The 23,092-nt window shown below is 58.5% G+C and overlaps 4 protein-coding genes across 8 annotated transcripts; 2 read left to right on the top strand and 2 right to left on the bottom strand.

Annotated features, from left to right (window-relative positions):
- Positions 1–153: 153 nt before the first annotated feature.
- Positions 154–8,213, bottom strand: SPHK2 (sphingosine kinase 2). Of its 5 annotated transcripts, none has more exons than XM_047789894.1 (7): positions 7,994–8,213; positions 6,892–7,040; positions 3,568–4,042; positions 2,594–2,743; positions 2,383–2,477; positions 2,176–2,291; positions 154–1,763 (listed from the first exon to the last, which is right to left on the bottom strand). In XM_047789894.1, the coding sequence occupies exons 2-7, from the start codon at positions 6,928–6,930 to the stop codon at positions 677–679; spliced, it is 1,962 nt and encodes a 653-aa protein (XP_047645850.1). In that variant the 5' UTR covers positions 6,931–7,040; positions 7,994–8,213; the 3' UTR covers positions 154–676. The 5 variants fall into 5 exon arrangements, with proteins under 5 accessions (XP_047645850.1, XP_047645849.1, XP_047645851.1 ...); XM_047789893.1 differs by lacking the exon at positions 7,994–8,213 and adding an exon at positions 7,637–7,986; XM_047789895.1 differs by lacking the exon at positions 7,994–8,213 and adding an exon at positions 7,786–7,986.
- An 89-nt stretch (positions 8,214–8,302) lies between these two features.
- Positions 8,303–12,544, top strand: RPL18 (ribosomal protein L18). The gene is made up of 7 exons (XM_047789901.1): positions 8,303–8,394; positions 9,585–9,671; positions 9,981–10,088; positions 10,765–10,863; positions 11,591–11,714; positions 11,871–11,940; positions 12,425–12,544. Exons 1-7 carry the CDS (start codon positions 8,392–8,394, stop codon positions 12,498–12,500), a joined length of 567 nt encoding a protein of 188 aa, XP_047645857.1. The 5' UTR covers positions 8,303–8,391; the 3' UTR covers positions 12,501–12,544.
- A 398-nt stretch (positions 12,545–12,942) lies between these two features.
- FAM83E (family with sequence similarity 83 member E) lies at positions 12,943–22,966 on the top strand. Its single transcript, XM_047793180.1, has 5 exons — positions 12,943–14,883; positions 15,891–16,058; positions 16,406–16,530; positions 20,077–20,536; positions 22,141–22,966. Exons 1-5 carry the CDS (start codon positions 14,410–14,412, stop codon positions 22,414–22,416), a joined length of 1,503 nt encoding a protein of 500 aa, XP_047649136.1. The 5' UTR covers positions 12,943–14,409; the 3' UTR covers positions 22,417–22,966.
- On the bottom strand, positions 17,940–18,929 carry SPACA4 (sperm acrosome associated 4). The gene has a single exon (XM_047793181.1). It carries the CDS (start codon positions 18,709–18,711, stop codon positions 18,013–18,015), a length of 699 nt encoding a protein of 232 aa, XP_047649137.1. The 5' UTR covers positions 18,712–18,929; the 3' UTR covers positions 17,940–18,012.
- Positions 22,967–23,092: the final 126 nt, after the last annotated feature.

Below are 23,092 nucleotides of genomic sequence, written 5' to 3'. Positions count from 1 at the left end.
CCTGGCCTCAGTTCAAGGCCAGCAGGTCACACTGGCTGCAGTTCATGGGCAGGTCTGGGCTTCTGTCCATAAAAGGCAGGAGCTGCTGGAAGTGCCCTGAGTCTGAACCATCCCACGGGCTGCCAGATTGAGGAAAGGCCGAGGGCCTGAGAGTGATGAAGCCACTGCCTTTATTGCATAGACCTTTTCAATTGCTTTGACAACTGGGAGCAGGGGACGCACAAGAGACAGAAGACGGGGGACACGAACTTCCCCGCCCCACCCGCGGGGAGAGGAACATAAGTGCAAGTCGGTGCGCCGGCCCCGGGGAACCTGCCCCTCCTCGGCTGATTGGCCAGCTTAGTGGAGGCACCGCAGTGGATAGGGCGAGACCCTCCCGCCCATACATTCCAGGTCGCGTCATTGGACGACTTTTAGGACAGGCTCCGCCCTCAGCCGACCTAGCCTCCTAAGAGCGCGCGAGGAGCTCCGCCCTCGATCAGGCACTACCCTTGGGGCGAGCCTATTTTTTAGGATCCTCTCCCCCAGGAATTCGGGACACCCTCCACTATCACCTAGGGGAGGGCGCAATCCTGAGACTGGGCCAGGACCCGTTCGGCCTCCGCCCTGACTGTAGCAGCCACGCCGCACCCCCAACTCAGGCCCCGCCCCTGGCGGACTCCAGGCTTGGTTGGGTTCAGGGCTCCCGCCCAAGGCACCCCGGAGGACCAGTGAGCAGTGTACCAAGGCCCGGATGCATCTGCGCCTGCAATGGCCCATACTCCACCTGCTCCCCGTCCACTGTCAGCACGCCGCGGGGCGTGAGAGGCTCGAGGCGGAAGGCACGAGCCGCGGCATAGCCCAGCTGCGGACAGCCCAGGCTGAAGTGGCTGCCGTGCTCCATGGCCAGAAAAAGGCGCAGCAGTGCTGCCCGCGAGATGCCGCTGCGCACCCAACACAGGTGCACCAAGCCGTCGTCAAAGCGTGCGTGGGGGGCTGCCACCAGGTCAGCCCCTAGGTGACTGGGTGAGATGGCCAACATAAGCACAAAGTCCCCCTCCAATGTCACCCAGTCTGGGGGTAGTGGAGTGCCCAGAGGAGGGAGCAGGTGGTCGGGTGGGCCCCCAGTGGAGATGGCTACTGGGATATCAGGGGTGGGAGGCAGGAGCTCAGAGGATGCTGGCATTTCTGGGGCCCCCTCGGTGATGGGTGAGAGTTGAGCTGCCTTGGGGGAGCCAGGGGGCGAGGGCAGCAGTGGATCTGGGGATAGTGGGGCATCACCAGCCCCACCCCAGTCACCAACCTGCTCTGGGCACCCACCATTGAGGGACAGGACAGGTAGGGGTTCAGGTGAGCCAGGAGAGGTTAGGGTAGGCAGGGGCAGGGGCAGGTCAGACACAGAGCGATGCAGGGGTGAGTGGGCCACGGGTGGGGCTGGGGCTGGGGCCAGGGTCAACTCTGACTTGGCACGTGGCAGACCATGGGCAGGAGTGGGTGAGGCAGGTTCCACGGTGGCAGGGAGGTAGGAGAGGCGGCCGCGGTAGGTGTGCAGTGTAGCCAGGCCCAGCACTGTGCCCAGTGTGAAGCGAGCACTGCCCAGGGCTCTGAAGCGCTCGCTCTGGATATCCACGTCTGATACGAAGCCCCATGCCACAGACAGGAAGGAGAAACAGCGGGAGCCAGAGGCCAGCGTCACCGAGAGCAGGTCCAGTGGGCGGCCGCCACCCCGGCAGAGCAGCAAAGAGCAGTTGAGCAGCAGGTCAATGCCCAGGGCCGGCTCAAACCTTCACAGTCAGACATGGACAGACACAGTGGGAAAGAGTCAAAGGGTCTGGGTGAGACACAGTGCCAGGTGGAGGAGAAACAGAGATCGGCGGGGCAGCAGACACTGGGGGGAGACATCAGGAGGCTGAGTTCCAGGGCCCGCCCACCCACAGCCCTCTGGCCCACTCTGGGCAGACTCTTCTTACTGGGCCAGGTTCCCTGTCAGTTCTTTCATTCCCTAAGCATCCACTGAGTGCCTCCTGTGTGCCAGGCACAGTTCTAGGCATTAGAGAGACAGCTGGGAACAAGACAGGTCAAAATGTCGGGGAGGGATGTGGGGAGCACCCAGCCAGCGTGATGGACTTGACTGGACTGGCTGAGGGGAAGATGGGAGGTGGCCCCTGTTGTCCCCGGAGGGCCCCTCCCACCTACCCCCCATGCTGGTTCACAGCTCCTGCCAGTGCGTTGCCAGAGCCACAGGGCAGGATGCCCACTGGGGTCTTCACAGCCTCTTTCCAGTCGGGGCGATCTAGCAGTCCATTCAGCACCTGGAGGGCGGGAGACGGGGCACCTAGGTGTTGGTCCTGGCCTCTGCAGTCCCCCGGGGCTCGGGCTTGAAGCAGGGTGCTCCTGCCCTACCTCGTACAGCAGCCCATCTCCCGAGACTGTGACGATGCCGTCCCACTCGCTCAGGCTCAGCCCCTGGACCAGCTCCCGGGCGTGGTTCTGTCGTTCTAACGTGGGGAACCAGGAAGTGAGGCAGGCTGTCCCACCCCTAGGCCACCACCCCTCCCCAGGGCTGGGGACTCCTAGCCCCCAGCTCCCGCCTCCATCCTCCCACCACCCTCACCTGTCTGGATGAGGTTGAAGGACAGCCCAGCTTCAGAGATCATGGGCAGCACGTGGTTCTTACACCACTGCCAGGCCAGGCCCCGCCCCCCAAAGGGATTGACCAGTAGGAGCAATCGGGGCGGCCGTGGCAGAAGGTCAGGGGTGATGTCTGCAGAGAGAAGAAAAGGGGTCTAAGGGGTCAGGGACCCAGGCACCCCACCCTGGCAACAGTAACTGCGAACAGCCCCCAGGAGAACTGGGGGAGGGCTGGCATCAGAACCTGCTGGGAGTTAGAGGATTTCTTCTCTCCGGCTTACCCGCTTAGGCCCAGGTGTGCAGCCCCGCCCCTTCTCCCAGGTGCTAAGACAAAGGCAGCGCTTGGGTGCCTAATCCCACTGCGCTTTGGATGCACTTTTGGGAGGAGGCAGGAGAGCTGAGGTTTCCACTTTCCTCACCGCCAAACACCTGGAACCCAGGATCGGGTTGACTCCCTGTCACCAGCCCTTAGGCCCCCAGGCAGCTGGGACCAAGGAAGGCCCACCAGGTGGGGACCCTCAAACCTTTACCTTGTTCCAACTGCATACCTGACTGGGGGTCCCTGTGTCTCTGATCCCCTACAGATGGATCAGATGCCATCTCTGGGCTCCTGAGATTCCCCAGGGGACCTCTGTGCCTGTCACTGGGTGGTGACCAAGCATGTCTCAGTCGGCTATTCTCACCAGCCCGGGAGCCTCTGACTCATCATGGTCAGGACCCATGGCAGGGAGCAGGGCACAGAGACAGAAGGTGCAGCAGACAGGAACCCTTTTTCTCTGCCTGTGATTCTGTTCCTTCTGTAGCCCATCCCTGTCTGTGTGTCGCTCTTGAAATACGAACCCAGAGAGAGACATCACACAACCAGACACATGGAAAAGTAGAGACAGAGATGCCCACAGAGGGAGATCTGCAGAGACACCAAGGGCCTTAGGACAGTAAGGCTGCCCAGGGCCTCACCCCCGTCCCCAGGCAGCGGCAGCCCGCGGAGCAGACACGTGAGGGCAGTGGCCCAGCGCTGGGCCTCAGCACGGTTCTCCTCATAGGTGGCTGCCTCGTCGGCTCGGAAGGTACGTGCAGCTCTGCGCCGGCCCCCGCGCCGGCCCCTCGGGTAGGTATAGATGCAGAAGTAGGCTGCCGAGTCCGAGGGGCTCCGGCTCCGCAGGGTGCAGCAGCCTGAGACCTCAGCCAGCAGGACCAGGCCACCCCGTGGCCGGGCTTCAGGCTTCGGGCGCAGCCGCTGGATGTGCAGGGCTTGTGGTGTGAGAGTGAGGGCAAAGCGTGGGCCTCGGGCTGGGTAGGAACCAAATTCGCCATGCAGGAGTGGGGTGCTGGCGGTCAGGGGCGGTGGCGGTGGGGGGGCCATGGCCTTGGCTCTGTCCAGGGTGCTCCTAGGCCTGTGGCCCCAGCTCCAGGTCAGCTCCTGGTCTGGCCTCTGTGGGGAGGAAGGCGAGCAGGAGTCAGAGTCCAGGACCCTCACGGTGGGCAGAGGGAAGCAGGGGCAGGGCCTGTGGGCAGGAGATAGAGGGGTGCTCACAGGCAAGATGGGCGCACCAGAGACAGACCGGCCTGGGCAAGTGTGGGAAGACGCCAAGGCTGCGGGGCAGAGGTCAGCTGGAGGAGAAGGCCAGCACCCTGGAGGGCCCACACTCAGCCATGCAAACTTTCGTTCATTTATTCCCCACCAATTATTCAGTACCCTCTATGTATCAGTCATGGTGCCACACCCAGCAAAGACAGCAGGGAATAAAACAGACAAAACCCCCTGCTTTCGTGGGGTTTATATTCTAATCCAAAGACAGACAAACAAGATAAAGAAAATACCTATCATGCTGGATGATGCTAATGGCTTCGGGGAAAAATAATGCAGAGGAGATCAGGAAGGTGGATAGATACGAACAGACATGTAATGACAGAAAAACACCACACATACACACACACAGTCAACTCCAGATGGAGAAAAGTAACAAGAGACACTCAGACACATGAAGGTCTGAGAGCCAGAAAAACACTGAGAGGAGACAAACAGCTTCAGTGAGACAAAAAACCTAGTCTGATGAGAGTTACTTGGGGAGCAGAGTATGAGTTTAGGGGCCCCAGGAGGCACTCTGAGGGTCAGAGAGACAACAGAGGTAGAGAAAGAGCAGACAGGAGAGGCAGGAGGTAGGGGATGCGGTCGCTGGAGAGACTAAGAAAGGGGTGTGACACAGAGGGACTAAGGGGTCAGAGGGAGGGGAGCCACATGCAAGCACCTGCAAGGAACAAGGGCCAAGAGCTGGACCCCAAGCACTGACCTGGGTGTCTAGCCGCCTGCTCTCCAGGGAGAGATTGGGAGCTGGCCCCGAGGTCCCCTCCCCCTGCCCTCTGCCCAGTTTCTGCCTTCTCCTTCCTGCTCACCTTTGTTCCTCACTGCTCCACCCGCCTGTCTCCTATCAGTCCTGCCCCTCAGCTTCCCAAGGCTCTGAACCGCCCCAGACACACCCCCATCTGTGGACTCACTCAGGAGTCATCTCTGCCCCCTGCCCTGAGCAGCTCCTCGGGCCCCTTTAAACTTGCGTTGACCTCCGCCCCTTAGGCACAGAGCCCCTAATCTCCCCCAGTCCTGGGCCTGAGTCTCTGTCCCTAGGTCCTCAGATCTCTGGACCAGTCTCCATCCTCTCCAGCCTCTAGATCCCTCAGACGAGGGCCTGGGTCTCCATCCAGAGGTCCCAGAGGTCTGAGTCTCCGTGTCTCCGGTTTAGCTGATCCCGGGCCTCCATCCCCACCCCATTTCCAGAACCCAGTTCCAGACCTGGGTTTTCATTCCTGGATTCCCTCAGTCCTGGTTCTGGTTCGTCATCACCATCCCACACCCCTGGTCCCGGGCCTGCGTATCCGTCCCTCTTAGTCTCTCAGTCTCCTGACTCGAATCCCTTCCCAGATCCCCCGACCCTCCTCTCAAGCCGCCGGGTCCTCCTCCCCGTGGCCCCTCGAGTCAGCACCAACCGCCCCCATCAGACCCAGGGGTGGGGGGAGGGTGTGCATCCGCTCAGCCAATGGCCGCACCGCCGGCCTGAGTCGCACCAATGAGAGCGTGTGAGGGCGGAGCCAGCCGAATCGCGAGCTTGGTGCAGGAGTCGGCGGCTAGAGAGCCAGAGACCTGGGCGGAGTATCGCACCTCGAGAGATCAGCCGCCATCGTAGGTGAGGGCACACGCGCAGCAGAGGTGGTTTCATGGTCCCAGAGCCAGCTCCTCTGTCGCCATCTTTACTGAGGGCAAGTGAGCCTGACCCATCATTTGAGTTCATAGGAAAAAAAAGGATATGGTGGAGGAAGTCTTGAACTGCAGATAAAGAATGACCCTAACACAGGCTAACGAAGACTCAGAGATAGGCAAAAACAGTTAATAAAAGAGATCCAGAGAAGCAGAGTCTGAGGCAATAAGAGACCTGGAAAGGGAGTGTCCTCTCTTTTTCAGAGCTACGGGTGTCAGAGAGACAGATATAGAAGAAAAGCAGAGATATAAACAAGGAGAGAGAGAGACAGTAGAATTAAGAACGTGCAAGGTAAGGACTCAAGAAAACCCAGAAAACAACGGACAGAGACAGATGGGGACAAACACTTTTGGAACGAAAACCAGGGAAGAGAGGCTTATTAATTCACAAAGTATTTACTTTGGGCCCAAACCATACGGGAGGCAGCACAACATAAATATTTGCCAAGTGAATGACCCAGTTACATGGCAAGACAGGTGCAGGAGAGAGATCAGGAGAGAAAGTATCTGAGAAAGACCTCTAGATCAGGGGTGAGGGAGGGAGAGAATGTTGGAGGCACAGAGGCTGAGGAGAACTGAGACTAAGAGCCAGGAAGCAAAGATGTTGACATAGAGAGGCAAAGACATGGTGAGACTGAAAGAAACCAAGGCAAGAATAGCATCAGGTGACCTAGAAGGAGACAATTGAAGGAAGAAAGACACAGGCTGAAGGAGACAGCGACTGAGCTTGCTAGAAAGAGATAAATAGAGGAAGAAGTTGATTTATTGCCAATGTACCTAGTGTTCAATCCAGAGCAGCACCAGCACCAGACAATATGTACCAAAGAGTGACCCAGAGAGAGATGGGGAAGAGAAACCCAGTAAGATGGAGAGACAGGGAAACAGTGTGTGAGCTTAGGGCTCCAGGGGAAACAAAGACAGATGCATTGATCGAAGAGGTTGGGACTCAGAGACCAGGGAACAGGGACAAGGATGGGGAGAAGAAAACTGTCCCAAGGTATGGTGATCTTGACTTGCAGATAGACCCTTACCTGATCATGCTCCTCTTCTGCTTTAAGGAATCCATTCATCTGCAGGCCCCCTGCTGTGTTACAACATCAACGTGGCCCTGGATGGGAGGCCATGGGAGGGTGGTATGGGCAAGGAGTCAGGCATCATGGTCCAGGCTTGGCCTGTGGCTCTGGGGAGGAGAGATGAATAAGTAGGAGTATTAAGGGCAGAGTAGAGGAGGCCAAGCCCCAAGTGCTGGGGGCCCAAGGGGCAGGGCTTCCCAGAAGAGGAAGACAAGAATGGACAAGTCAGCTTCCTCATTGCCCCAACCAGTCCATCTGGTCCTCTCCACCTCCCCAGTGAGAGCCAACAGGATTAGAGGCTAATTGTTAACTCAGCGCTTAGAAGTACAAAGCATTGTCCCAAGCATTTAAACTAACTTATATAATGCTAGAAAACACTCCATGTGCCAGGCCTATTATCATCCCCTTCTTGCAAATAAGGAAAGTAATACACAAAAAAAGGTTTTGCCCAAGGTCTTATGCTTAGTAAGGAACTGAATTTGTCTCTGCTTCTCCCTAGGCCTCCATCTTCCCTCTCTTTCTAACATCCTCCCACCTCCCGTCATTATTTCCCCCACCCTCCGTCTCTGTCCACTCCCCTCTGGGTCTCCATTCCTCCCCTCCTCTGAATCTCGGTCTCCCTCTCTCTAATTCTCTCCACTTCTCTTTTTCAGGAATTTTTTTTCTCTCCACCGCGTCGCCCCAGCCCGCAGCCTCAGCTTGCCTCCTCTGCGCTCCAGTACCGTGCACATCCCTCATACCGAACCCGCTGGGCCACTTGAAACTGTCTGGCTGGGAGAAGCAGCCTCCGGGTGGCAGAGGCTGAGGAGGGGTTAAGGAAGGGCCATCTGGGAGAAGAGGGTGAAGCTGAACCTAAAAGGTGGAAACACCGGATGCCACAGACAGGACTGCAGCAAGAAGATCTCGGGTTAGACCTCAAGCAAGACTTCTCAAGCTGCGGCCGCGCCTGGCAAGCGCGGCACGAGACAAGGCAGAGGTGAACCCGATAAGGAAACGCTCAAAGATTGGGGTCAGACGATTCCCTACGTCCGGACTGGTCCCGCCAGCCCCGCCTCCTCACCTCCAAGACTCGGCCCGCTGGGTCCTCCGGGAGCCACCGAGAGGCCGTCGGCGTCGGGCCAGAGCGTCAACGCACGACGCGTCTTCCTACCTCTGCGTGACATCTCCCTCGTTCCCAGCGCCCTTTCTTCCGGAAGACTATCGAGAACAGAGACTGGATATGGCCAGAGAGGCCCCGACGTACAGACCCTTCCCTCCTAGGGACCAGGGAACCGACGCCCAATTCCGGAGTCGTCTATCTAGCCGGTCCTCCGATCACCATAGAGAGGGCAGGCGTCGCGGTAGAGTGCCGCGTCGCGTCCATGTGACGTCACGTACGAGCCATTCACTGAAGGCTTTCCCCGCCCACCCTAGCTCCGTGTCTCTCTTTCCGGACCTGGCTGAGGAGGAGGCGCCATCATGGTGAGTGCGCTTTGCGAAGTTTGGGCATTGATCATCCGTTGCCATCCGCTGCGGTCTGGGACCGAGGATGTTCCAGAGGGAGGCAGGGGTCCCAGGGTGTCCGAAGGAGGCGACTCCCGCGCTGGGGGGCTATTTTGGGGGCTTGAAGAGCAGAAATGGGAGTCATCAATTTCTCGCTCTCCCGTATTTTTTTATGGTTCCCATTGAGTACGTGACCAACTTGAGGGGCAAGGGAGTTAAATATGACCGGTATCATAATGCCAGTAAAGAGCGGAGTCAGAATTCGGACCCAGGTGCTGATCCCACAGCCACTCTTGCCTGTGCTGCCCTCGGACCTGTCACTCCCCGGCCTGGAAAGCTGGGTTCTGGGGGGTTGCTGAGTGTCTGGTGCTTGGGTGTGGGGGCCAGGCAGATTTCGATTCGAATCTCAATTCCCTGCCCACCGTGTCATTTCTGTGCGGGAAAAGCATTTTGACTTAATTATTGGGGGCCCAGTAATTAGGTCTCACAGATGTGAGTTTGGGAAGAAATAAGTCCCGGGAAGTGTGCTCGCTGCAGGCTTTTGCGTATATTAAGTGCTGGAGGTATCAGTGGTCAAATAGCTCTTTCCAGTTAATAACATAGTAAAAAAAAAACCTCTTTCGGGCAAGTAGGCAGGGGCTGTAGTGGAAATCGTAGGCTGTTTTCAGGTTTTTTTTAGCGCTAAAGTGGGAAACTAATTTCATAAAAGATTGTTGGATTCAAGGAGATAGTGTAAGAAAAGTCCTAGAAGTGGTTTTGTACGGATTACTGAAAAAAAAAAGTTCATTGATATCGTAATACCTTTTTAAGTCTGCCTTTGGTTTAAATGATTTTGGTTCTGCTCTTTCGGAGTGAGTTTGGGGTGCTTAAATAATACATCCCTGAAAACACAGTTTAGTTCTTTGGAACTAAAAATTTGTTAAGGTCTTTCAGGGTGTGTGCTGTGTGTCATGTGCTGAAGGCTTCTGTTGAATTAGTTTTTTTCTACAAAGGGGTCATTGGGTAGGGGGTTAAGTGGTTTTTCCCAGAGCTCTCCGAGTGTCAGGTTGGGGTTCGTTGTCTCCAGAGACTGCATTAGTTCTTGCTCAGAGGTAAGGGCTCATTGAGAATGTTTGTGAGGTGAGGATCGAGTCAGGGCTGGGATCATGGTCTTCCCTTCACCCCTGCAGGGAGTTGACATCCGCCACAACAAGGACCGAAAGGTTCGACGCAAGGAGCCCAAGAGCCAGGACATCTACCTGAGGCTGCTGGTCAAGGTGAGGTTGGGCCTGAGACCCTTAGACAAGGCCACCCCGAACTATAGATTCCAGAGCCTCTGTGCCAGTACTGGTCCATGCTCGAATCACTGGTTCTTTCTCCAAGCTTTTCGGGAGTCCAGTGTTTTTCATCCTCTGGCCTTGGATGGGGAGGGAGGTTTTCTGGGTCTCCAGCCAGGAGGGATCTGGGCCAGCTCCTCCCTTGGGCTCAGCAGGATGGGGGAAGCCCTCAGTCATTTGCCCCTTTGTTAGAAAGCCATGGGGGAGTCGGCTGCCCTGGGGCCTCATTCTTCCTCTTTCCTTCTCCAGCTGTACAGGTTTCTGGCCAGACGAACCAACTCCACCTTCAATCAAGTTGTGCTGAAGAGGTTGTTCATGAGTCGCACCAACCGGCCACCCCTGTCGCTTTCCCGGATGGTGAGGGACTGATGCTGGGAGCATCCTCAACCTGGGGGGCAGCTGGATGGTGTCTGCTGGACTTCAGGGGGAAGGGCGGGCTTGCAGCTCTGGTGGTGGGCACAGAGCTCTAAACCTCTGGTTGTAGCTAAACAGCAGGGGCTTTGGACTGGCTTGGTCTCATTTTCTTTCTCATTGGTTGGTGCTGGGTGCTGGTTACAGCGACCTTAGGAGGCCTTCCTGAGGCCAAGTCATAGAGCAAGCCCCGTGTGTCAAGAGCTCTCTGTAGGTGACATCTCTTGAACGGGTCTGGTTTTTGTTTTTGGGTTTTTGGGGCCGCACCTGCAGCATAAGGAGGTTCCCAGGCTAGGGGTTGAATCGGAGCTGTAGCTGCCAGCCTCCCCACAGGTCATGGCAACACCAGATCCTTAACCTGCTGATCGAGGCCAGGGATCGAACCCAAAATCTCATGGTTCCTAGTCGGATTCGTTTCTGCTGCACCATGATGGAAACTCCTGTCTTTGCATTTCCTTTGGAGATGTTTTTCTCAGGCTGAACCTGAGATTAGGATTGTGCTGGTTTGAGAGCTGTGGTGTGGGTGGGCATGACTGTTGGTTCTTGGGGTGCTTGAAGCAGTGGGGTTGGATTTAACTGTCAGAAGGGATGTGCTGAATGTGCGTAACACCCCCACCTCCAGATCCGGAAGATGAAGCTTCCTGGCCGGGAAGGCAAGACCGCTGTGGTCGTAGGGACTATAACCGATGACGTGCGTGTCCAGGAGGTGCCCAAACTGAAGGTGTGTGGGAATGGGGCACAGCGCGGTGCAAGGGTCAAGGTGAGGTCCCACAGACGCACCTCAAGTCCTTGTCCTACTGTCATGCCATCAGGCTCATCCTCAGTCTTCCTTCTCTGGACGAGGCCTGGATTGAAGGGGGGCGTCCTGAGCATTGCTGGTGGCATCCCTGGGCAAACCCCTTTTGGGGCCTTGCTGACGATGCTGGCTCTTGATCCAGACAGCCAGGGTTCAGATCTAGATGTGTCTGCCACTTTATCATCTTTGGACAGCCCTGGATCTCTTTGTGCCTCAGTTTCCTTCTTTTTTGCTTTTTAGGGCCGCACCAATGGCATATGGAGGTTCCCAGGGGTCCAATGGGAGCTACAGCTGCCGGCCTACACCACAGTCGCAGCAACGCCAGACACTCAACCCAGTAAGCGAGGCCAGGAATCAAACCCGTGTCCTCATGGATACTGGTTCGGTTCAGTATCACTAAACCACAGTGTTAAAGAACCACAATTTCCTTCTGTAACAGTTTAGGGTTATGGTGTTAAAGCCATTTCTAGACGCAAAAATAGAAGAATGGCTGTTGTCAACTCAGGAAGCTCTCTCTGAGTAGTTGGCGTTGGCTCTCGGGCTGAGGAAGCAGCCGAGACTCTTGTGCTGGGTCTGGGCAGTTGGTAGTCCATCCCAGCAGGCCCTGTCACTGTCCAGGGGGCTCTGACCACACCTGTCCTATGTCCTCCAGGTGTGCGCTCTGCGCGTGAGCAGCCGTGCCCGGAGCCGCATTCTCAAGGCCGGGGGCAAAATCCTCACCTTCGATCAGTTGGCCTTGGACTCCCCCAAAGGCTGTGGCACTGTTCTCCTCTCTGGTGAGTGGTGCTGAGTGGCTGGCAGGGGGCCCGGGGGTGGGAGTGGTCTGATGGGAGCTGTGTGACTGCTGGCAGCCTTTACCTTCCCTGGCCTGGGAGGTCAGGGACGCCCTCACCCCAGATCAGCCTGAGCCACCCCTTGCTTCCCTTCCCCAGGGCCTCGCAAGGGCCGCGAGGTGTACAGGCATTTCGGCAAGGCCCCAGGGACCCCGCACAGCCACACCAAGTGAGTATACCTAGTTCTGCCTCTCCCCTGGACCCCACGCTGCAGCTCTAGGCTTTGCCATGCTTCCAGCTGCTTTTCCTCCCACTGGTCCAGCCTCAGGCCGCTCTGGAGTCCCCCACCCCATTTTACCCGCTTTTTCTTCAAGACTTGGCTTGAGGCTGTAAACCTAGCCTGCTCCTGGGCTTTGAGCTCCCTCCGCAGGCAGCATCACAGATGCACAGGTTCTTTTAGGTTCAGGTGGGGCCTGTGTTTTGTCCAGCTCTAGGGCACCCAGGTTGATGCCTAGTGAGGGAGCTTCAGCAGCCCCTCCTGGCATCTTGGCTTTCTGCATTGCTGGTTGGTCCTCCTTGGGTTGAATGGGGCCTCCTGGTGTCCCTGTTCTGCTCTGATAGAACAAGCATCACTGCTCTAAGCCACCAGCTCACAGGCCAGCCCAACCATCCCTGATGTGGGCCGGCTCTCACCCTCCTTTCTCTCCCTGCAGACCCTATGTTCGCTCCAAGGGCCGGAAGTTCGAACGCGCCAGAGGCCGACGTGCCAGCCGCGGCTACAAAAACTAACCCCAGAGCCTGTCTTGTTATTAAAAAGATTTTGGATGCTGGTGGTCCTTCGTGTGGTTTTTGGCAACATGGGTTGGGGAGAGTGGGGGAGGCTCTGAGCCTTGGGTGGGAAGTCTTTGTGGGGGGGGGGCACGCCCCTTTCTGCAGTCCTGCATCTGGGATGAGCCCCTTCCGCTGTGCTGAGGGTGGAGTCTGCGGGTCTCCGGTGTCTTCCCCCAGGGTGCGCCCTAATCCTGCCCCGCGCCCTCCCGCGGGCCTTTGGCCCTCGGAGCCCCACCTCCTTCCCAAGAGCCAGGTGTGGGGCTTTAGCGCACCTGCTCCCTTTTATGGTTAGCCACACCTACTCTTAAAGGACCCGCGGCCTTCCTTGGCTGGGATCTGGGTCAGCTAGGGGTGGCAGGCGGGGCGCGCACCGGGAAGTACGGGTGGGGCAGGCCTCTGGGGGAGGGAATGCGTGGGAACAGGTGAGGTGCTCCCCCTCCAAAGCTCCAGTCTGGCGGGCCGCTGGCCCGGTGAGTGTGTTCCTGGAGCTGGGACCTCCCTTCCCTCGGGTCTCCCAACCCCAGATCGCAAGGGATCAGCCCTCCCCCTGTGTTTGCACAAGGGGCTGGGTTCCCCGGATCCCAGGCAGAAACCTGATGAATAAGGCCGGTCGCCCGGAAGAACCGCAGAAATAAAAGCAGGAGGTCTCCAGCCCCCTGATCTGACTGTTCCCGGCAAAGGCAAGAGGAGGAGAGGGTGTGGAGACCTGGACGTGCTGAAGGGGCTGGGAAGGAGGGAGAAAGGGTAGCCTGGCTTTATTCCTCTTCCTTCTCTTTGCAGGGCTGGTCGCTGTGGTCTGGAGGAGGGGTGCTGGAGTTAGGAGGGGCTGCTGGTTTGCAGGGATCAGGGGTCTACAGGCCAGACAGAGGTTGGGTGGAAAGCCTCAAAGGGGCAGCTTGGGAGGTTATGCAAGTGGTCGTTGCCCAGGAATCAGTGCGTGATCTGACTGCATGGCATAGTGGGATTAAGGCAGAAATCCAGGCTGGAATCAGCACTGCTCAGAGGGCAGCCGGAGACCACCGGGCAGCCCAGAGGACAGGCAGGGCCAGCGGTCTGAGGAACCGCGTGTGGCTCAACCTAGACCTGCTCAATAGTGAGAAAACCCCTTGCGGAGGGCATCGGACACTGCTGCAGCCTGAGCAGGTGTGAAGGCTCAGGGAGCAGAGCCCTCAACCCACAGGGCAGCCTGGCCTAGCTCCCAGGTGGGGAGGGGGTGATGCCCAGATTTAGGGCCGGGGTGCCTTCCTCCAAGGCTCAGAGAGGAGACCCAGACAGAAGGCTTCCGGGATGGTCAGCCAGTGAGAGCTGGTGAGCCAGCCAGCTGGGTGTCGGGAGGAACATTCCAAGGGAGCCAGCTAGGTGCTCCACTGGGCCCTCGGGTATTGAAATTGTCAGCTGGAGGTGCTGTCCCCGGGAGGGGGGCAGGGGCAAACAGGCAGCCGGCTCTGCCTTTAGCGAGGGACGTTTGGGTGCTCAGAGACGGGCAGGCAGCCTGTGGCCTGAACGTGGTGGCAGAGTCACCCTGAGCTGGCTGAAGGGTCCATGAGGGGCCCTGTTGAACCCTCCGTGAGGCTGGAGATTGTCATGCCGTGGAGCAGAAATGGGCAGCTGACTGCCATGCAGGGTCAGACCATTAGAGGCCGGCAGGGAGCTCAGACGGCTCGTGGGCTCTTGGTCTGAGCCGCGCCGTGCATCCAGCGGTCAGTCACTTGGGCAGCCTGATTGTCGGAACTGTGAACCCTTTGGACTTTCTCGGGACTGTCCTGGAAGCCTTGCACAGCCGCGCAGAATCTGCCTGTCAGGAGATCCCCGCAGATGCTCAGACCCTGGACATGCAGCCTCACCGTCGTCCCACCTGAACAGCCCGATGGCGGCCTCCCAGCTGGATGCGCTGGAAGGGATGGAATGGGGGACCGGGGGGCTGCCCCTGACCGAGGCCAGCCCTAGCTTTCTGTACTCTGAGGGCCAGCGGCTGGCGCTGGAGGCTCTGCTGAGCAAAGGCGCAGAGGCCTTTGAGGCCTGCGTGCAGCGCGAGGGCCTGCGGCCCTTCCTGAGTGGAGATGAGCTCCGGGGCCTGGCAGCGGCCGCTGAAGACTGGACAGCGGTGAAGCAGAAACCCGGCAGGGCCGCAGAGGGAGCCACCACCGCCGACGGGGACTCAGGTAGCCTGACCTACTGGCCTGGGCAGTCGGAGGAGCAGGTGCCCGTGCTGCGGCTGGGCTGGCCAGAGGACTCAGCCTGGAAGGGGATCACCCGGGCGCAGCTTTACACCCAGCCACCTGGCGAGGGCCAGCCATCCCTCAAGGAGCTCGTGCGCCAGGAAATCCAGGCCGCTCACAAGGTGGGGCGCTGGGAGGGTCTGGCATTCCTTCCCCAGACCTGGGACTGTGTACACATCCCCTGGGACCCGGGCATCCTGAGCCAGGCCCTCCTGGAACTTGTGCGTCCACGTCCCGGGAACCCAGGAGTCCATGCCTCCAAGCCCCCAGGATCGGGGCATCCTCACCACCCCCCAAGATCTCACCCTCACCCTCTTAGATAAGGGGGTTCCTACCCTCTCCCCAAGGCCAGGGTGCCATAGGCATTCATGCCCCTGACCCCTAATTAGGACCCCCCGGTCTCAGACACATGCTCCACCCTCTTCCCAGATGTCTGCCCTGCAGCCCCCTGCAGGCCTGTTAATTTTTTTTTTTAACATCTCTTTTGGGGGGCCACACTCACAGCATGCAGAAATTCCCAGGCCAGGAATCGAATCCGAGCCATCACAGCAGTGACCCAAGACATAGCAGTGACAATGCCAGATCCTTAACTACTAGGCCACCAGTCTTTTTTTTTTTTTTTTGGTCTTTTGAGGGCTCAACCCTCGGTATATGGAGGTTCCCAGGCTAGGGGCTGAATCAACACTCTAGCCACTGGCCTACACCACAGCCACAGCACCAGCAGAGCCGAGCTGCATCTGCAGCCTACACCACAGCTCACAGTGAGGCCAGATCCTTAGCCCACTGAGCCAGGCCAGGGATCAAACCCACATCCTTATGGATACTAGTTGGGCTCTTAACCTGCTGAGCCACAGGGAACTCCAGACATGTGATGTATGATGACAGTTTCCAGCAGTTAGAGGTGGCGGGAGCGAGGGGAGGGTTCCAGGAAGGGCTTTTTTCTTTTCATTCACACATAGGTTTTGCATGAACAGCGGTGCCTATCTGGGGGCCGTGTCTCCCCTCAGGCATCTTGAACATCCCAGGGAGGCTGGGCCCTTAAACTCCCACCCCCCACCCAGAGCCCCTCACCCTCCAAATGTCCCCCCAACCCCAGGCTCCACCCACAGCCCCTCTCCCCACCCCTCAGCTCGTGGCTGTCGTCATGGACATCTTCACTGACCCAGACCTGCTTTTGGACCTGGTGGACGCTGCCACACGCCGCTGGGTGCCCGTCTACCTTCTCCTGGATCATCAGCAGCTGCCTGCCTTCCTGACGCTGGCCCAGCAGCTGGGGGTGAACCCTGGGGCCACTGAGGTAGGGGCCTCGCCGGAGGGACCCCTGAGTCCCTAATTGCCTGGCACTGGGGGCAGCTGGGGCAGACCCTCCCATGCAGTCCTGGGTCAGCTTGGAGGGTCCCCCGAGCCGTGATGCCCAAGGCGTAGGCGGAAGCGGGGGAGCCTTTCCATGGGGTCCCTCTGAGTTAGGGATATTTCCAAGAGACCCCTGGGGCTGGATACTGGCTCCGGGGAAGCTGGGACAGAGCCTTCCAGAGAGTCACGGGTCCCCCAGGCAGCACAAGCCTGGAGGGATCCTGAGCCTGTAGCAGTGGGTGGGGGGTCTATGGGGTCGGCCTGAGCAGGGGTGCACCTCTCCCACCCCAGAACCTGGACATCCGAGTGGTGAGAGGCTGCAGTTTCCAGAGCCGCTGGCGTCGGCAGGTGATCGGCAACGTGCGGGAAAAGTTTGTGCTGCTGGACGGTGAGAGGGTCATCACAGGATCCTACAGGTGCGGCTGCCCCCACACCCCTGCTCACCCATCCCCACCTCTCCTGCAGCAGGCGCTTTCCTTGTCTGTAAAATGGATCTAACCCCCTGCCCAGGAGAAGCGGCATCATGTGGCAGAACAGGCTGGCACTGGCCCAGCCGCTGGGCTGTTTAGTGGCTTAAGGCTAAGTTTTCATCTCCTTAACCCTCTGTTTTCTTATCCGGAAAACTAGACCCACAGTTGGTGTGTGGGAGTTTTAAAAAACAGGGGGACCTGGGAGTTCCCGTGGTTGCTCAGTGTTAACAAACCGACTGGTATGCATGAGGACATGAGTTCAGATCCCTGGCCTCGCTCCGTGGGTTCAGGATCTGGCATTGCTGTGAGCTGTGGTGTAGGTCGCAGACGTGGCTTGGATCCCACGTTGCTGTGGCTGTGGCGAAGGCTGGCAGCTACAACTCCGATTGGACCCCTAGCCTGGGAACCTCCATATGCCTCAGGTGCAGCCCTAAAAAGACAAAAAAAAAAAAAAAAAACCCAAAACCAAAAACAGACAATCCCAAGTGCCCCCATTGAGTACCATTGTTCTAGCTTTTTTTTTTTTTTTTGTCTTTTTAGGGCTGCACCCACAGCATATGGAGGTTCCCAGGCTAGGGGTCTAATTGGAACTGTAGCTGCTAGCCTACACCACAGCCACAGCAACATGGGATCTGAGCCTTGTCTGTGACCCACGCTGCAGCTCTTGGCAACACCGGATCCTTAACCCATTAAGTGAGGCCAGGGGTCGAACCCGTGTCCTCATGCATACTCATCTGGTTCATTACCACTGAGTCACAACGAGAACTCCTAGCCTCATGGCTTTGAACCTTGAGTGGGCCTCAGAATCACCCGGACGACATGTTAAAACCCAGATGACATGTATTAAAACCCAGATTTCTGGGCCCAGCCCTATTCAGCTGGCCCTGGGACGGGGGCCCGAGAACTGGGATTTCTTGCAAGCTCCCGGTTGATACCGAGGCAGCGGGCCCCAGGGGACACACTTTGAGAACCACTAGCATGAGACTGGGAGGTTCTGAAAAGAAGCACGGTTCCTCAGGGATTCGCGGAGATCAGGGTGCCTGGCAGGTAACATAAGAAGTGCTCCATAAGCATCAGCTCTCGTTTATTATGATTCTTATTCCATTTTTACCATATTTCATCGACTCTAAGGTGCCACCAAAGAAAAGAAGCATGCAGATCAAAATGTGCAAAGATACGCGTCTTAGAACCAATGAAATACAGTCGTACCGTCAAACCCATCGGGCGTGGCTCCCCACCACTAAATCAGGCCTGAGAATGCTTCCCTGAGCCCTGGGCTCTGCTGGACAGCCCTAGAATGGATGAGGCCAGGGCCACAAGAGGTTGTCCAGGGCCTCTGGCCATTTAATACGGGAAGGGGGTAGAGGCAGGGGGCACGGGGAGCAGCGGAGCTCAGAGACCAGTCCCGGGCCCCGCCCTCCAGGGTGGTCACAGCACGTGTTGGAGCAACAGCAGCACACCCAGCGCCAGGCCGGTGGTGGCCCCGGCCATCCGGCCACCTGGGGGGTCAAGGGCCCCGTTACACAGGTGGCCCGTGCAGCAGGTGGTGATGAGGCTGTAGGTGACGCCCTTGTAGCTGACGGGCTCCTCGCGGCCACACAAAGTGCTCTGCACACAGCCCTTGTTGATGATGGGACCAATGTCTGGGGCCACACCATGGCCCGTGAAGCAGTCCTCGTCATCGCCACAGCGCATGGGGATACTGGGGCAGGTCGCAGAGTCGGTCAGCTCACAGAAGACGCAGTCCTTGACGCCCGTCGTGCCCGGGGGCAGAGCCATCATCAGAAGCAGCAGCCAGCCGAGGACCATGGTGGCCTGGCGGCGGTGACGGTGCCCGAGCCAGGCCGTGGGCTTCCTGGGCCTCCCGGAACTGCTGGGTGACACTGCTCCCACCCACAAGACCTGTACCCCTGCTCCTGGTCTCCCAGGGTCAGCACCTGGCGGGTCCTCAGTCCCCAACGCCCCACGTCGCTCTCCAGAGCTCTTGAATCCTTGAGTCCCAGAAACTCCCCCAGGGATGGAGACAAGCCAGTGGCTGCTGCCCAACAAGAGTCTTTGTGGAGTGGAATGGGGTGACCTCACAGACCTGTCCCAGGGTTCCCACTGGCCGCTCCGGGGTGAGGTCATCGGCGGGGGAGGGGTGTCACAATCTCAGGGGCAGGCTGGCCCGCATGACTTGCCAGAGAGCAAGGACACTGCCACCCTGCTAAGGTAATGATGCTCAGACCAGCTTTCACCATCCCGGCCCTGAACTTGTCTGCTCTGCTGAGCTGGGTGCTGTGCCTGCCGAGGTGCAAGATACATGGCCCTGGGTGAGCCCATTTTTCTGATGGACAGACTGAAGCTCAGGAAGGGAAAGTCACATGTCCAAGGTCCTCTGAGGCAGGACGAGAGCCCAGGTTCATTTAGTTCCAAAGAGGGCATTTTGGAGTTCCTGTTGTGGCTCAGTGGCTAAGAACGCAACGAGTATCTATGGAGGATGCGGGTTCGATCCCTGGCCTCACTGAGTGGGTTAAGGATCTGGCGTTGCTGTGAGCTGTGGTGTAGGTTGCAGACTCGGCTCAGATCCCACGTGGCTGTGGCTGTGGCTTAGGCCTAGCCTGGGAACTTCCATATGCCACAGGTACAGCCCTAAAAAGCAAAAAGGGCCCCCCCCCCAAACAACAAAGACGGCATTTACTGAGAAACGACTGTGTGTCAAGACCTGTCCTAGAGGCTTTAGGTCACAGCCAATGTGATCACGGGGGTAGCAAGGCGAGGGCCCCGCTCGCAGGGTTCGCAGGATGTTAGTGCTCGGTACCGAATGGCCACTGGGCTGGCGGCTCGACCCATGTTGGTTCTCTGATTCTAATCTTCCTGTGTTTTAGCTCCATATCACAGATGAGCAAACTGAGGCAGGGAGCAGGTGCACCCAGAGCCTGGCACACAGCCAGCACTTAATAAATGGCAATCATTACAAGAAGCATCTGGGTCTTAAAACAGTCCCCGAGGGTGTCAGAATTCTTTCTCTTTCCAGAAGGGAAAAGGGAGGCAGTGCTCAGGTTTAAACCTGCATCTGACTCCAGATGATCTTTTTTTTTTTGCTTTTTAGGGTGGCACCTGCGGCATATGGACGTTCCCAGAGTAGGGGTTGAATCAGAGCTACAGCCACTGGCTACGCCACGGCCACAGCAACACCAGATCCGAGCCGCGTCTGCGACCTACACCGCAGCTCACGGCAACGCTGGATTCTTACACCACTGAGCGAGGCCAGGGGTCAAACCCGCAGCCTCATGGTTCCTAGTCAGATTTGTTTTCGCCAAGTGACAACGGGAACTCCCAGATGATCATTTAAGTGTGTTAACTTCTGTTGCCCTCACAACCAACCCATGAAGGGTAGGTTCATGTTGAGGCTGGAGGGGTGGCAGGACTTGCCGGAGGTCACACGGCCTGTTCTGGGACTAGGCTGGGAGATCCTGACCCCCCGCCTCCATGCTCTCCCCACCCCCCCAGCTTCACATGGAGTGACTCACGCCTTCACCGTGGCCTGGTGACTCTGCTGACCGGTGAGATTGCCGACGCCTTCAGCCGAGAGTTCCGGACCCTGTACGCAGCCTCCTGGCCACTCCTGCCCGCCCCCACCCTGGGGCCCTATGTCAGAGCCCCGGGGGGGCTTCAGCTGGCTCACAGCCCACACCGTGTGGCCGGCCGCTGCTCTGTGGTCCCCGTGTCACCACTGCCACCACCAGCACCATCGCCTGATGGCTCGTTGGCCCAGCGCCTGGCCGCCTGCCAAGTCTTCCAAGGGGACAAGCAGGAGACCCCAGCCATGCCAGGGCCAGCTCATAGCGACATCCTGAGGAGTGTACAGTGCACCCTGACCCCCAGTGGCCCCCTGGCCCGGCCCAGCCGCTCCCTGTGGGACCTGAGCCACCTGTCCCAGCTGTCAGGCTCTAGTGACGGTGACAATGAGGTGAGACCTGGTGGCTGGTCTGAGAGAGAATGGCCGGAGGAGGATGGAAGCATGTGAAAGCGTCCGCGTGCCTGGCCCTGGGCTGGGGGTGGGGGGTGAGGAAAGCAAAACTGCTCCCCCGCGGTAATAACTGCATCACCCACTTCCTGTATCCCTACTGTGTGCTGGGCAGGGGGGCGCCATGTGACATGGTGCAGAGACCCCCAGAACCCTGGGTGTGAAACCCAGCATGATAATCCCAACCGTGAGAGCTGGGGGTGGGGGTAGGGGCAGAGACTTGCCTTCTCTGACCCTCAGTGTTCTTATCAGGGTAATGGGCTGAGCCACCATCCCCATCCTCAGTTTGCTTGCGGGGGGGGTGGGGTGGGCAGGAGGAGTCAATGAGATCGAATGAAATGAAATCACTGTCGTTACCATAAATCCCCCAAATGGAATTTATTGTGATTTCATGCCCTCCTCATCCCAAGGGCAGTGAGGCAACGCTCTTATTATGCTCAGTTTTCCGGATGGGAACGCCGAGGCTCAACGCCGAAGGTTGAGCCCAAGGTCAAAGCAACCATCTTGGGCGGGCACCCTGGCACATGCCAGGCCCCCTGCCAGGTGCTTTCGCAGAGGCAGTTCAGTGTAACCTTTGCCACAATGCTATGTGGTGGATGGGATTACGGCTCTCCGCCTGCCCCTTTCACAGATGGGGAAACTGAGGCACCAGGGAGGAATCAGATCTTAGCCCTGGTTTCCTCCCATGCAGAGTATGTATGTATGTATGTATTTATTTATTTTTAATTTTTTGGCCACTCCCCACAGCATGCAGAAGTTCCTGGGCCAGGGATCGAACCCATGCCACCATAGCACCCAGAGCCTCTGCAGTGACAACGCCAGGTCCTTAACCCACTGCGCCACAGGAGAACTCCCAGGCAGGGCTTTTAAGTGTCCTGGGGGGGTGTTGGGGAGGGGATTAGGAGAGCTGAGGGGGTCCCCCCTTCCTTCTCATAGCTGCTTGGAGACTGGGGTCCAGCAGAGCCTGCCCCAGTTCTCCGGGGGACCCTGGGCAGGGCCTCAGCATCCCCACCTCTGAAGTGGGCTGTTGAGAGGAGAAAAGTGGAGCCACGTGGGAGAGATGGGTGGATTCTGCAGGGATGCAGGCTGACCTGGGGTCTCTGAGCTGGGCCCCTTCTTGGCCTTAGTTTCTCCATCTGCTAAGCGAGAGCTCGGGGCCTCTCCGGAGTCTCAGGAATCACCTCCTCCAGCGTCAAGGGGAGAAGAGGGATGGGCAGGGGCAAGGTCCTCACCCTACCTGGTCCTGAGCCACCCTCAATGGGCATCCCTCCCTTGGCAAATATTTGCTCCCCCATGCAGCTGCTGGCTGCTTCCTGTTCCTCCGCAGCTGCAAAGTGGCACGTGGGGACAGAGCTCCTCGCCCCATCTCTAGGTCTGGGGGTCCCCAGCCTCACTGCTCACCTCCCTCCTGGTTCTGGAGACACAGGGGCCTCTCACCCCCCCTCGCCTCCCTCCTCTCTCATCCTTCCTTCCTGAGCTCTCTCTCCATCCTCCTTTGCCCTCCTCTCTCCCAGCCTCCTCTCACCTCCTTCTCTTTCCCTCCGCAGCTCAAGAAGTCCTGGGGCACCAAGGACACCCCAGCCAAGGCCCTGATGAGGCAGCGGGGCACGGGAGGGGCCCCCTGGGGTGAGGCGGACTCCCGTCCGCTGGCCCGGTCCCAGCCCCGGGGCGGCCCCCTGCCCCTCACCCATGCCCGCTGCCTCCGCTATCTGTCCCCGACCCGGAAGAGGTTTGGCAAAGATGCTGCATCCAAACTCCCAGAACCCAGAGGCGTCCGGCAGCCAGACTGGGCCGCCCAGCCAGGACTCCAGGGGCAGCCTTGACAGAAGCCACATGGGGCCGGCCTGTCCCAGGACAGTCGGAAAACTGTCACCTCCCAGCCCCTTGCCTTGCTGTCGTGCCTTGCACAAAGCTTCCGGCCTCAGAGTCTAGGAAGTGGAAGGCCCCCTCCCCCACTGCCTTGTTCTAGAACTGGACAAGCCGACTCTAGACCTCAGTGTCACAGCCTAGAAAATGGGCAGCAAGTCTCCATTAGCGGGGATCCTAGAAGAGCACGCACCCTGTCCCCGCGGGGTCAGAACCTTTCTTGAGGAGAGGCCTGGCTGAGCGGCCCCCAGGCTGGAACTGTGTGGGGTGAAGCAAAGGGGAAACGTCCCGCAGCCGCTGAGCTCAGGAGCCGAGGGTAACCTGAGCTGGGCGGAGAGAACCCCACCAGGGGAGCGGACCTGAATCCTGAGGGACAGGAAACTGGTGAGGACACACTCTGGGGAACAGGTCAGGGCCGTGGACGGGGACCCAGCAGGTGCTCACAGGTGAGCTTTGGGGAGCTGCCTTTTACCTCTGCTCAGAATAAAGATGCTTCTTGCCAGAAAATTGCATTTCCAGAACATCATGGGAGACCGGGGAATCCAGACCTGGCCCCTCCTCCCTCAGATGCAGGAGTCTGGGCCCCCAGCGGGCTCCTCACCAAGAAGCCAGGAGTCCTGGTCTCATCACCCT

This window comes from Phacochoerus africanus, chromosome 8 (assembly GCF_016906955.1).
Source record: "Phacochoerus africanus isolate WHEZ1 chromosome 8, ROS_Pafr_v1, whole genome shotgun sequence".
Lineage (NCBI taxonomy): Eukaryota > Metazoa > Chordata > Mammalia > Artiodactyla > Suidae > Phacochoerus > Phacochoerus africanus.
Note: the sequence above shows the minus strand (reverse complement) of the source record. Positions and strands in the feature narration are given on the sequence as shown.

What these genes read in the sequence shown, in the direction of transcription:
- SPACA4 (XM_047793181.1), bottom strand. Translation starts at nt 18,711, where the DNA reads ATGACCTCACCCCGGAGCGGCCAGTGGGAACCCTGGGACAGGTCTGTG.
- SPHK2 (XM_047789894.1), bottom strand. Translation starts at nt 6,930, where the DNA reads ATGAATGGATTCCTTAAAGCAGAAGAGGAGCATGATCAG. An exon ending in CAGAAGAGGAGCATGATCAG is followed by an intron (nt 4,043 to 6,891) that starts GTAAGGGTCTAT and finishes TCCTCCCCACAG; the next exon opens with AGGCCAGACCAGGAGCTGAC. An exon ending in GCTGTGAACCAGCATGGGGG is followed by an intron (nt 1,764 to 2,175) that starts GTAGGTGGGAGG and finishes CTGACTGTGAAG; the next exon opens with GTTTGAGCCGGCCCTGGGCA.
- RPL18 (XM_047789901.1), top strand. An exon ending in TGGCACTGTTCTCCTCTCTG is followed by an intron (nt 11,715 to 11,870) that starts GTGAGTGGTGCT and finishes TCCCTTCCCCAG; the next exon opens with GGCCTCGCAAGGGCCGCGAG. An exon ending in ACCCCGCACAGCCACACCAA is followed by an intron (nt 11,941 to 12,424) that starts GTGAGTATACCT and finishes CTCTCCCTGCAG; the next exon opens with ACCCTATGTTCGCTCCAAGG.
- FAM83E (XM_047793180.1), top strand. Translation starts at nt 14,410, where the DNA reads ATGGCGGCCTCCCAGCTGGATGCGCTGGAAGGGATGGAATGGGGGACC. An exon ending in AAATCCAGGCCGCTCACAAG is followed by an intron (nt 14,884 to 15,890) that starts GTGGGGCGCTGG and finishes CCCACCCCTCAG; the next exon opens with CTCGTGGCTGTCGTCATGGA. An exon ending in CTAGTGACGGTGACAATGAG is followed by an intron (nt 20,537 to 22,140) that starts GTGAGACCTGGT and finishes TTCCCTCCGCAG; the next exon opens with CTCAAGAAGTCCTGGGGCAC.